The following is a 14,253-nucleotide window of genomic DNA, read 5'->3' as shown; positions in this document are numbered from 1 at the left end:
AATATTGTTAATATTAATACTATTATTTATATTTTATCTAAAAATTCTAAAAAAATTATTTTATTTTAATAATTTATATTCTATTATAGGTAAAAAAAAAGTCGGAGTAGATCATTTATATATATTTCGGGATTTTTTATTTTTGTTTTAATTATATTTTTGCACTAAAAAGATGATAAATATTAGACAAAATTATTATTAATATTATTAGGCAAAATTATCAATAACTCATTTATAATTTCGAAACTCAGTGTAAATCTTTTATATACTTTAAAAATATTATGAACCCCCTTATACTTTAAAAAATGTTCCATCAAACTTATTTTTATATTTTTTTTTTGTGATGAAAAAATGACTTTTCATCTTTTTTTTTTTTTTTTTTTTTTTTGTATAGCAATGATTTTATATAACGTTTGTTAAAATATAAGAGAGCCTTACGCAATTTTTAAAATTTATGCTAGAAAAAATATATATATATTTTAATTTATATTTTATTATAGGTAAAAAATATTATATATATATATTTAAAGGCCCCTAACTTTTATTTCGCCCTGGGCCCTTCGAAAGTCAAGAACGGCCCTGATGGCAGCATCATGGCACGCCGAAGATTATATGAATAACACGTGAAAAATATTTGAAAATCATTTTAGTATCATAACTAAACTATGTATTAGATCAATCTCATAACTAAAAATTTTAGATAGAAATAATCTTCAAATGTGTTCACATGTCATCCTCATAATTTTTAACGTACTACAACGTTGTCATGTTAGCAACTTTCACATTTGAAGGCTATTTATGCTATTTTTTTTAGTCGTAAAACTACTCCAAATTTAGTTACGGTCCTAGAATAATAAGAGGTGTCACGTGAGAAACGGAAAAGTACTCCCTCCATCCCATGTAATATAGACGTATGACTGTAAATACGAGAATTTAGATAAAATATAATTAGTAAGTAATTAAAAAATATATTAGTAAAAATAATTATAGATAAATATTAAGATAACTAAATAGTTTAATTAAAATTTTTTTAAAAAAATTATAAAATTTAATATTTAAAATATGATTAAATTGTGTAATTATATTTCAAAAAAAAAATGACAAATTATATGGAACAGACGAAAATAGAAAATAAAGACAAATTATTAGAGTCGGCAAAAACTGATTCGACACCACCCGATACGAAATAATTGGGTTTGGGTCAAAAATTTCAACCCGATTATGTATACGGGTTGGCACGAACCCGACACGATAATAAACGGGTCGGGTTAGGGGTTGAGACTCTCAACTCGAACCCGACACGACAACTCGATTATAATATATTAATATTAATTACTATATTTATTATATATATAAATAATCATAATTTAATTTTTTTTCATAATTTTAAATAATTCAACTTAACTTACGTTCAAACCAATAAAAACTAATATAACACGACAACAAAATAAAAAATTATTTAATTTGAATCAAGAAATTTGACTTAATTATGTATACGGGTCAACACGAGTCAACCTGAACCCGACACGATAATAAACGGATTAACACGAACTCGACACGATAATAAACGAGTCAGGTTAGGATTGAGTAATTTAACCCGTTTAAAGTAGTCAACCCGATACGAATCGACCTATTGCCGGCTCTAATTACGGCAATAATGTTTGGGATTTATTACAGCCCAATTTGAGATCTTAATTCACCATTTTACTTAATTATAATTTTAGGCCCATTGGGCCTTTTTTTTAACTCTGGGAAATATTTGAAGCTGTTTACGATTCTTTTAATAGTAAATTGGTATTTGATTTTTTGAATGAATGTTTTTTATTTATTTTAATAAGAAAAATAATTTAGTACTCCCTCCGTCCCATATACTATATCTGCGCTACACTGTAAACACGGTATTTTAGGAGATGTGTAATTAGTAGATAATTAAGAATGTATTATTGAAAATAATTATCCTATAATATAAATAATTATAAATTAAAATTAACATAACTAATTAGTTTAATTAAAATTAAAAAAAATTAAAAAATTTAAAATGAGATTAAAGTGTGTAATTATTTTCCAAAAAAGGAAAGTGACATGGTATGTGGGACGGACAAAAGCGGCAACGTGAACATGGTATCTGGGAGGGAGGGAGTATTATTTGTATAATGGTGAAATAAAATTAAAATGATGACTTCTCCGAAAACAAATAAATAAAATTGGCATTACTTAGAAAATTAAGTTTATATATAAATTTTTATAGTAGTTAAATGTAGTAGGAATGAAAATTGAATTTTTAGTTAATTAAATATTCGAAAGTGTCAACTAAGATGCATTTAATTAATCCAAAAATAGGATAATAAGTTGCATTAATGACATTGTTATTCTCATTGTGATTATTCTTTCTTTTGTTTTGGAGCTAATTAAGATTTTACTTTAATTTTTTTTTTTCTTAAATTATTATCCAATTTTATATAAACACTCATAGCTCAGTAAAAAAGTTATTTTAATGAATTTTTGGGTACAAAATTTAACTCATCTGTTTATATCATATTCTTTTCGTCCTATATAAATATCTATTTTTTTTTTTTAATTTTTACTTGTACTATATAATTTGCTTAATTTTTTTTTGAAATTTTAATTATATTTTAAATGTTATATTTATAATTTTGTTTAATTTTAATTAAATTAGTTAATTATATTAATTTTAATATATAATTATTTTTATTAATATAATTTTAAATTATTTATTAATTATATTTTACTTAAATTATAACGGTTGCGCCAATTCAAGGACACTTTTTTACGGGAGGAATGAATACTAATTTTTTTAAATAAATCCTAAAATTTATTAATGTTTTTTTTTTTAGAAAAAAAAAAAAAAAAAACCCTAAAACCCTCAAATATATTTTCATTACATGTAAACGATGTAATCGTGCCGGAAGTGAATATTCAAACGACAATTTGTATCCAAATCAAACCAATCTTGAAGGGTCCAGGACTCCAACACCGGAAAAAATCCACACCGTCCATCATTCTAACAAGCTAACGCGGCGTCGATACACCGGGACCTCTCAGGAACCTCTTTCCCGACCGAGCCCCGCAGTCATCATCTTCATCTACTTTTTTTTTCTACCCTCTTTCAGGCGGCGTAAATCCAAAGGTAAAGTCCCAATTCATCCAAAAAATTCCCCCAAACCCGCCGCTAATCCTCCAGATTCGCTGCAGCACAAATGTAATCACACCATCGATCGATTAATCGCCGGCGAGAACTCCCTGTAAGTAATGAAACGATTTCACAATCCCCCAAATCGGAAATGCTCGCCGCCCCTCGCCGCCGTCGCCATTGCCGCCGTCCTGCTAGTTCTCATCCTAATTTTTTCTCAGCCTAAGACCAGCATCAATTCCTCCCCGATTAATCGGACCTCAGAGCCGCCTGAACCGCCGCGATTCGCGTATTTCATCTCCGGCACGCGCGGCGACGGCCGGCGGTTGAAGCGGCTGCTCCAGGCGCTGTACCACCCGCGAAATTACTATTTAGTCCATCTGGATTTGGAAGCCTCCGAATCAGAGAGGATTGAGCTCGCGAAGTACGCCAAATCGGAGGCGGTTATGCGTGCGTTCAGGAATGTGATGGTGGTTGGGAAGGGCAATATCGTCATTTCAAAGGGCCCGACGGTTATGGCGTCCACACTCCACGCAGTCGCCATTCTTCTCAAGCAAGCCAGGCGGTGGGACTGGTTCGTGAACCTCGGAGCTTCGGATTATCCTCTCATGCCGCAGGACGGTTAGTTTTTTTCCATTTTCTACGCTCGATTCAATTTATCGATGAAATTAGCAACAAAATTCGTTAGTTTAAGCATTGATTGCACGTGATTGTCCTCCTAATTGATTATGGCTTGAGAATTGAGCTCGACATTAACAATGGCGGATTGCTTTGATTCAGATATCCTGCACGTCTTCTCCTACTTGCCTAGGGACTTAAATTTCATCGAACACAGCAGTGACTTTGGGTGGAAGGAGTGAGTATTCAGATTTGAATCAATTATCCCCTGAATTTGAGCTGATCATCGATGTTCTTCAATGCATTTGCTGATTAATTACGCATTCGAATTGGCTATTCATTTGTGGTTGTTCTTGTTTACGTCATCGTCGGTTGCAGGCATCAAAGAGCTAGGCCTATTATAATCGACCCTGGATTGTATCACTCGAAGAAATCGGGTGTGTTTTGGGCAAAAGAGAAGCGATCGTTGCCGGCTTCATTCAAATTATTCACAGGTCACAGCTCGTCGCCATACTTTTCAATCTAATAATTTCCTCAACTTAATATTCCATAGTATGATTTTGTTAATTGATAGCATTCTTGATTGGGATGAAATTGCATTCTCTGAGTTAGCTAGCTAATATTGTTTAAGATATCGGCATTGAAATAATTTAGTAGTTTGGATTGAAATTTGAGCTCTTCGTAGTTTTTCTTCGTTGAATATCTACTTTTTTGATTTACTACAGGCTCGACGCATTGTTTGCTTCGATAAGCTTTTAGTATATCTTTTTATGGGTATGTATTGATCTTGTCGGCATTAGACTTGCGATATTTATGGCTAATCATTACGGCTGATGTCCGGATGAGATGTTTCGTATAAAAAACTATAATTTTGGGGAAATGTTACAATGTTGATTTGAAAAAATCAGTAGCGTGGTGATTTTTCTAATCAATATGTGTTGGTTGTAGTAAAAACATGTGTTGTTTGTTCGTAATTACATCATGTTCTAAAATAAACTGTTACATGTGTTGTGTGAGACTATATCATGTGTTATTTGTTAGCACATTGCACGCTGTTTAGCACAGCTGTAGCCGCCGCCATGATTTTGATATGATCATTTATACGAAAAATGAGTATTTGGTACGATATTTCTCTTTTCAAAAAAAAGATACCGTCGAAGAATAGTGTCATAAGTAATTTGAAAACGTACATAACCAGATTCTTTCATCTTTGTAGGATCCGAGTGGGTGGTTCTTTCAAGACCGTTTCTCGAGTTCTGCATCTGGGGTTGGGACAATCTCCCGCGCACACTCCTAATGTACTACACAAACTTCCTGTCGTCGTCGGAGGGCTACTTCCACACGGTGGCGTGCAACCACAAAGATTTTCAGAACACGACGGTGAACAAAGACCTTCGATACATGGAGTGGGACGATCCTCCCAAGGAGCAGCCGACGAACCTGACCACGGCGCATTTCGACAGCATGGCTCGGAGCGGCGCGCCCTTCGCGCACAAAATCCCCGAGGACGATTCTGTGCTTGATAGGATCGACCGGGAGCTACTGAAACGAAGGGACGGGGAAATTGCGCCGGGCGGGTGGTGTTTGGGGTCGAAAAACGACGATCGTCGGTGCCGGGTTTATGGGAGTGCCGATGATATTAGGCCGACGGGATTGTGTTCGAAGAGGTTGGAGAAACTTGTTGTGCAGCTTCTCGATCCTCAGAGTTTTCGATCTAGACAATGTAAGTAACATTGCGATAGCTTCGTTAATTTGTTCGAAAAAGCTTCTTTTTTATTTTATATTTATTTTTAACCAAAGAAAAAGAATGTAGCTTTGTATTGGTATGTGATGAGGTATTGTTGTATGTATATAAGTGTTTTACGTGAAATAGGAAGTTTTTTATTTATTTATTTTTTATTTGTAACTTGAGGTATGTCTTGTTGTAATGAGATTTTGTGTGATTTAAATTGAATTGTAATGTAAATTTAAAACATATTTTGATGTTCTTTAATATACTTTATCCGATTACTCGAAAATATTTATTTTGTCATTTTTTATTACTGACCAAAGCGAAGCTAGACGTGGGCAATGGGTCTAGTCGCGTCGGGATCGTGTTTGGTTGAATACTTTAAACGGGTTAAATTACTAAATTTTAATTCGATCCGTTTATTATCGTGTCGGGTTTGTGTTGCATTCGTGTTGATCCGTATACATAATTAGGTCAAAATTTTTAATTCAAATACAATTATTTTTGTTGAATTAGCGTGTTATTGTCGACTCCAGTGTAATGTGTATAGTGAATTAGTTTAGATTATTTAAAATTAAATTTAGTTTAAATTAATACGTGAATTAATTATTAAATTGAAATTATTTTACATATATAATAAATATATTAATTAATATTAATATATTATAATCGAGTTATTAGATCGGGTTCGAGTTGAAAGTTTTAATCCTAACCCGATCCGTTTATTATCTAGTCAAAATCATTGACCAAAATCCAATTGTTTCATATCAAATTATTGTATCGTGTGAATTTTTGCTGGCTCTAACTAAAACATAGGATTTTTTTAGGAGGTGAAGACCTCATTATATAATGACAATATCATTATATATTTATACGTATTTATATTAATAACATAACATCAACTTAAAATGCAGTTACAAAATAATTTTTATAACTTTCATTAAATTCTAGTACTTTTTAGTTTTTGTCAAAAATAAATATATATTTATTAAGTGGATGAAAGGAATATATCAACATGAATGTCATTTTGTATAATATAATTTTTATATGATCATAATAAATAAAAATGTTTTTTTTTTTTTTATAGAATTAGTCTAAATTAGTTTATAAAAATTAATATATTATATATATATATATTCTTGTTTAGAAGAAATGAGTAAAATGAATTCTACTTTATAAATTTAGAGAAATAATTATTTGTGAGATATGAAAAAAAGTTAAATATATTGTCATTTTTTTTAAAAAAAAAGCAAATAAATCTTAAATTTTCATCACTTCCTTTTCTAGAAGGAATGATCCCAAATGGGCTTACGTGAACCCAAAAGTTGAATAGGTATAGGCCCAAATATTCTGGCCCAAGACAGCATCCAAAGGTAGGGGCAATTGAGTCAAATCATCCAAACATACAAGGCTGGCATTACCATCACCGCTTCATATGTCGTCATCTTCCCCATTCATGTTTTTTCTCATAATAATAATAATGTTTTGATACATCTGAATTATAACGTCGAATTAGATCCACAAAAATTGAGATATTTTTTTTAAATATATATATATATTTCCATAGTAATTCAAATTAAACCAACACCAAAATTATATAAAAATTAAATTAAATTAATTTGTGTGGATTACATGAAATTGGTGAATCCTAGACTAGAAACATTGATTTCAGCTAGTAGTATGATTGGTATTGGATTGGATTGGATTCCCTGTGTATATATATATATATATGATTGAAGAAAGAGTTAGTATCAGCAGTAGCAGTCCTTATTAACCCCACATGCTTTATTTATATTTCGATCGAGGATATGTGCCTTTTACTTTTTTGAACACCTCTCTCTCTCTCTCTCTCTCTCTCTCTCTCTCTCTCTCTCTCTCTCTCTATTATTGATGTTTTACTCTCTCTCACTCATCACTTCTCATCACTTTCTCTCAGTTTATATATATATATATATATGCATATAATTATGAGAATTTTTTGATTTGATTTAGCAAATTAGTTTCTGCAAACATTTGTTCATCTGGGAACTAGTTGGATTTGAATTTCGTTTTAGGAATGGATTGAAAAATTATATATATATATGAAATTATAATATATATAAATGAGATGCGACCGTTGTCATTTTCGAAAAAGTTGGGTCTTTTTTTTTTTTTTTTTTTTTTTTTTTTTTCTGTTATAAATCTTTTTTCCAACTTCGAGAATGAATCTGATTCTCTCTACCATGAAAGTTCAAATTCATGATTTTACTGATTTAACTTTTTAAAAATAAATAAAAAAAAAGAAAAAAATCGAACTAGAATCAAGAATTGAAGAAGAAGAAGAAGAAGAAGAAACTGTTTGGCAAAAAAAAAAAAAAAAATCTCAAAAAAGAGAAGGGGAAGAACCTGTTTGGTAATATAATCTAAAAATTAGGGTTTGTTCGTTTTGTTTTGTTATTAGTTATGATTAATTGTGTTGCTGTTTGAGTGAATTGAAGTAGTTTATATTAGTTATTTTTAAATATTTTATGAGACGAAATAATATATATTTTTATTAATAAATATACAAATATTTATTAATTTAAGGGTGTGTTCTCTTATCAAATTTTACCTAATTTTTAATATTCTATCAAAATATTTTTCTTAAAAATATCAAATCAAACATTTAATTTTTATTTTCTATATTACACTAGAAATCAATTTTTACAAATTCAAATTTTATCAAACAAACACGAATCTTGTAAACTTCAAGAGAACAAACCCTAAGTAAGAATATATAAAAAATAAAATAAAGTCTTGAGAGGGAAGCAACAAGAATGTGAATTGAATAGAATGTAGTGTTATTGTTGAGACAAGAGGGATCCCACAAGTCTTGAGTACTTTTTCCTTTCTCTAACAACAATGTGCAAAAACCTAATTAGCCCAATTAACACACAACACATTATTCTTAATTAATTAATTAAGACCATGCACTCTTCTTTAATTTCTATAATATTATAATCTTACAAAGAATATACACTAGTATATCTATATCTTCTATATCTATATGTATGTATGGATGTATATGGGGTGGGGGTGGGGGTGGGTGGGTTGCAGTGTGCATAAGTAGTCCCATGCAAAAAAAGAAAGGTAGAGATGGGAAATTAAAGAGACTGGAGAGGTGGGGTGGGGTGGGGTGGGGTGGGGAATGACTGACTGACTCAATGAATCAATGATAACAGAAACCTATAAAGGGTGTGTTTCTTTAAATTTTGATTTGGATTTGAGGGTTGCAAATAATATTAATTTTGAGAAAAATTATAATTTAATTACTTATGATTTGAAAAATCTGAATTAATATATGTTCTTTTGATTTAAAAAGGGTACAAATTGAATTCTCAAAAATTGGGTGATTTCTTTGTATTTTTAAAAAGATTAAACACATTACCTAAAAAGATCGTGTTTTTAAATAGAATGTGCAATAATTTTCAAAATACGATGAATCAGTTTTTAAATATGGGAGAATGACAAGACTTTTCAAATTATAAGAATGTTATAAGCAATTTTGCTAAAATTTAAATTGAAGTAATGCTTTGATATAATTATATAAATAGTAGGTGTTTTGAAATGATATTTTGACTAAAAAAATTATTTTTGCATAGTATAATAAATAAAAATAAATATTTACTACAAAAAAAAATAGTATATTTATAACGGAATTCCGTTCCTAAAGTTCACGTAGCTAACGTAATTCTATCTCTAATTATGTCTCTAATATCATTAGTAACAGAAAAAGTGAATTTAGAAAAGAAAAAATCTCGTTACAAAATTGATAATTTCTTATAGTGATTCAATTTAATAGTATCGAAAGAAAAAATAAAAATAAAAAATAATATTCAGACCCTTAAAAGTATTTCTCAGTCTGTTCATTCCACCAACTACTCACCTTTACTATTTAATCTCTCTCTCTCTCTCTCTATATATATGTATATATATTATTTTATTTTTTTAATATATGATAATGCATTGATTTATTATATATAGTAGTATATTATATGGGCATCAAATTGATTGAAAAAGTGAGACTGGAATTAAGCCATAATTATGGTATTTGCTTCGTGGTCTCGTCAAATTGTGTGTATAATTTTTTAAACCCCTATCCCACACTGTATGTCTCTATCATATATATATATATAAAATAATAATAGTGTTTTATTTTTATTTTTATATATATATATTTTTTTAAAAAAAAACAACAACAATGTGTTGGGTAGATTAATTAATTTATCCTATGTAAGGAAAAATATCATCACTTTTTCCATGCAATGATCGGACACACACACATATATAAATATATATATATATATATGAAGCTTAAAGGCTAAGTAATTAAGAAGAGAAGAAAACCCTAAACCTACATCTATAGATAGATGCTGATTAAGATTGATAAGTATTGTGCTAATTAATTATGGTTTATTATAAATGACTTGAGTAAAAATTTAAATATTAACCCAACATAAATATTTATTGACAATATAAAGTAATAACCTACACAACAAATACATATATTAACCTAGTACAAATAAATGGTAAGAAATACATCAAATAGTAATAAAAGACACTGTGGTGCTTCGGAAATTCCAAGACAATCAAGAATATAAGCTCACGCGTCTATGAACTTTACAATTTCGGATTTGATCTAATTTTTTTTGAAATTATTTAAAATAACTTTGGAATTTTCAAGAAAACTGAAAGGACAATGAATTTTACTCTTTGAGTATCATCCCGAAACAAATTTGAAGCTTTTAAAAAATGGTCTAGAAAGTAGTTTAAATTCCGAAGCAAATTTCCGAAGCCAAAATGCAATTTTTTAGCTGATTGTGTTATATATACTATTATCATGTGTTAATTAGCTCTAATCCGTATTGATGTAACCATCTTATATATATAAATATATAAATATATATAGAGAGATAGAGAAAGAGAGAGAGAGAGAGGTGATAACTCTTAAAAACCCTAAAAAGTAATAAAACAAAATTAGACAGAGTGAAAACAAATTAGCACCCAATTCTTGTGTATGAGAGTAGCACTAGTGTTTGTGTTTTTTAATGCTCTCTCTCTCTCTTCTTCTTCTCTCTCTATATGTAAATGTATATGTATATATGTATGATACAAGTATAAAGGCCCTTGCTTTATTTGAGCTCCAATATTCCCATTAATTCCTCTCGATCCTCCTTTTATAATTTTTCTTTTTTTTCTTTCTTTCCATCAAAACTCTTGAGGTAGCAGTTGATGTGATTCCTCCACTACTATCACCTCCAAAAACCAAATAAACTTTACAAAAGAAAAGAGAAGAAATTAAAGAAAGGGAATTCTTAGCTAGATATATCAGCCATGGGGTTTTCTTCCATTCCAGCTTATCTTGATCCATCCAACTGGCACCAGGTTCTTCTTCTTCCTTTCCTTTTTTTTTTTTTTAAAAAAAAAATATTAGGGTTATGATGCTTCTTGTTTATAGCTTCCATGGTTTGATTTAGGCCAAAAAAGCAAAAAAAAATAAAAATAAATTTTACAAAAGCCAAATATTCTCATCCCACCCTTTTCCTTGATCTTCTTTGCTCTTTTATTTTTCATTCATTTTAATTTTAAATGTCTTGAATATACCATTCAATTCGATCGATCTCTATCTGTATTTTTTTTTTATATATATATTAAAGTTTATTTATTTTTAAATTTGCAGCAACAAATTGGTAGCAGCAGCACAAACCCTTTACAGTCCCAGGCAGGACCGCCGCCGCCGCCGCCGCCCCATGGCGGCGGCGGAGCTCAGGGATCAATCCGGCCTGGATCCATGGCGGAAAGAGCTCGTATGGCGAACATACCGATGCCCGAAGCTGCCCTGAAATGCCCTCGCTGTGAATCAACCAACACAAAATTCTGTTACTTCAATAATTACAGCCTTTCTCAGCCTCGCCACTTTTGTAAGACCTGCCGGAGGTACTGGACCAGAGGCGGCGCGTTGAGGAACGTCCCCGTCGGCGGCGGCTGCCGGAGGAACAAAAGAAGTAAGTCCACAAGCTCCAAATCTCCCTCCTCTGGCGGCGGCGGCGACCGCCAATCGAATCCCAATCCATCGACCGGCATAATTCCGACGAACGCCCCCACATCGGCGGCGGCGGCGGCGAACATATTAGGGCTTACGCCGCCGCCGATGCCGCCGCTGCGTTTCATATCACCGCTAACTCATCTGACGGATAATTTCACCAGCGACCTCGGTTTGAGTTACTCCGGGATCTCCGGTCCGGGAGTTGCAACAAACGAGATGAACTTCCACGGGTCCAGCGGGTTGTTCGGCGGCGCCGCCGCCGGAGTGGCGGCAACACTTTTATCCGGCGGCGGCGGCGGAGGAAGCTTAGAGCCATGGCGGCTACAGCAGATTCAGCAGTTCCCTAATTTCTTGCAGGAGCCATCGATGTACCAATTCCAGCACCACGGCGAATCTGGGCCGTTCATCGGTGGCGAGATGAACGGTCAGATTCGAGCGAAGCTTCCGAGCTCGATTTCGCAAATGGCGTCGGTGAAAATGGAAGAAAACCCTGAATTGAGCTTGTCGCGGCAATTAATGGCAGCTGGAAATTGGAACACGTCGTCTGTGCCAGCGTGGACAGACATATCGAGCTTCAGTTCTTCTTCGACGAGCAATCAAAACCCTAATCCCAATAACCCTTTGTAAATTGGATTTCCTCCATTGCTGAAGAGCTTCGAAAAATTTTATGTGTAGAAGAAATTAATTGGGATTGGAGTGAGGAACTGTTTGTTTCCATTTTCGAGGAATTGAGGTTGGGATCGAAGCTTTTTAAGGATCGAATCTGGGAAAGATCGAAGAATATGATCAGATGAATATTCTGAATGAGAGAAACCCTAGCTGAATTGGTAGGTTGTTTTTGTTTTCTGATTTTTATTTTTTTTTAGCCTGAGAAAAATTATATATATATATATATTTATGAGGGAAATTTGTAGTATAGTCTCGAAAAAAATGTTCGGAGTACGTAATTATGTGTATGAAAATATAAGAATTTATGAGAAATTATCGACGATTGTTTCGAACTTTATTTCTTCGTCGAATTAGTATTGAACAATACTTTCATCTCACACAAGGATTTTATAGCTCCATTTATGTTAAAATTTTATTACTCTCCAAATTTAGTTCATGCACTTTATACATATTGAATGATACTATTTATTTGTTTTATCAAATAATTTGAAGAGATATTTTTTTATATCAGATATAAAAAAAATTGCGTCATAAATATAAAAATAATGAATATATGTAATATATTAATTTTTTTAAAAAAAAGTGTGAGATTTTTTTATAAAAAACAAAAACCACATCCTAATTAACATAATACTCTCTCCGTCCATTTACAATGTTTACATATTACTATTTTGGGACGTCCAATTACAAATTTAACATTTCATTAAATATCATACTTTTTCCACAAATATCCTTACTTTATATCACATCATTACTTTTACACAAAAAAGTAAGGGCAAAAATGTCATTACACTATTTTTAACTACTCACTATAATTAAAATACTGTTATTTCTTAAACAACGCGCCAAAAATAAATGTAAATATTGTAAATGCACGGAGAGAGTATATAATCATTATAACCTAAGTATAAAAGATATATTCATGCAATACACCTATAAATATAAACTGTCAGCACATTGTAATATTTTACACGGCAATTGTTGTAGTAACTAATTTAACCATATATATGTGTGAAATATATATATATATATATAAGCATCTTTTGTTGAATTTGGTTCTTTTGATGCCTATATATATATGTATACACACTATTTTAAGAACTTATTTTTTTATTATTATTATATGTATATATATGGTTTGCACGCACATACACACACAAAAGCTGCAAATGGTCTCATTCAATTTGAATTATTGATTTTTATGAATTTCAATTTCCCCAATTTTATTATTATTATTTATTTTTTCTACACACATTGTGCCCTAGCTATATATATATATATATATAAAAAGAGAGACAGAGTGATCAAATATATAGGTACAATGATTTGTCAATAATGGAATGCATGCAAGAATGAATCTTTCTGCCATGTTTATTACACCAGTTAAGGAATTCATCAAAAAAAATTATAATTCTTTTTTTTTTTTTTTATCAAATATCTTTGAAATACATTTATATGTTTATATAAGGTTCTATTTCTTTTTAGATGTTTTTAAAATTTAACAATATATAATTACACAATTATATATATATATATATATATTTGCAACAGAACATTACTATATATATAAAAAACAAAAGACAAATTCAATGCCCCAATCCCAATATATATTATTTTCATTTCATTCAAACATCATCATTTGCTTCGAAATTCACAAACCCCAAAAAACAGTTTTTCAAAGTTTACTAGAAGAAACGTATTACAACTTTTCTTAATTAATTAATTTTAATTCTCTCTAATTGCCTCATCGACACTGCCCTTTTCAATTATGATCACCCCTTCAACACAATACATAAATATATATATATATATATATAACATGGCCGTAGTTAATGTGCTGATTATTTATTTATTTTTTTAAATCAAATATGGTACTGATTTTTTCAAATAATATCGATCAAGAATTAAAAAAACACATCATTTATATTAATATTTTATAAATATAATACTCCCTCCGTCCTAATACAATAGTCTTGTTTACTATTTTTGTCCGTCTCAAAACAATAGTTTCATTTCCATAAA

The 14,253-nt window shown here is 30.9% G+C and overlaps 2 protein-coding genes across 2 annotated transcripts; both read left to right on the top strand.

Annotated features, from left to right (window-relative positions):
- Positions 1-3,115: 3,115 nt before the first annotated feature.
- On the top strand, positions 3,116-5,750 carry LOC127251161 (beta-glucuronosyltransferase GlcAT14C). Its single transcript, XM_051274763.1, has 4 exons — positions 3,116-3,772; positions 3,932-4,007; positions 4,148-4,263; positions 4,986-5,750. Exons 1-4 carry the CDS (start codon positions 3,271-3,273, stop codon positions 5,498-5,500), a joined length of 1,209 nt encoding a protein of 402 aa, XP_051130720.1. The 5' UTR covers positions 3,116-3,270; the 3' UTR covers positions 5,501-5,750.
- Positions 5,751-10,648: 4,898 nt separating this feature from the next.
- Positions 10,649-12,580, top strand: LOC127250777 (dof zinc finger protein DOF5.1-like). The gene is made up of 2 exons (XM_051274195.1): positions 10,649-10,901; positions 11,197-12,580. Exons 1-2 carry the CDS (start codon positions 10,851-10,853, stop codon positions 12,187-12,189), a joined length of 1,044 nt encoding a protein of 347 aa, XP_051130152.1. The 5' UTR covers positions 10,649-10,850; the 3' UTR covers positions 12,190-12,580.
- The last annotated feature ends 1,673 nt before the right edge of the window (positions 12,581-14,253 follow it).

This window comes from Andrographis paniculata, unplaced genomic scaffold (genome assembly GCF_009805555.1).
Source record: "Andrographis paniculata isolate CXL003 unplaced genomic scaffold, ASM980555v1 Contig38END, whole genome shotgun sequence".
Lineage (NCBI taxonomy): Eukaryota > Viridiplantae > Streptophyta > Magnoliopsida > Lamiales > Acanthaceae > Andrographis > Andrographis paniculata.
Note: the sequence above shows the minus strand (reverse complement) of the source record. Positions and strands in the feature narration are given on the sequence as shown.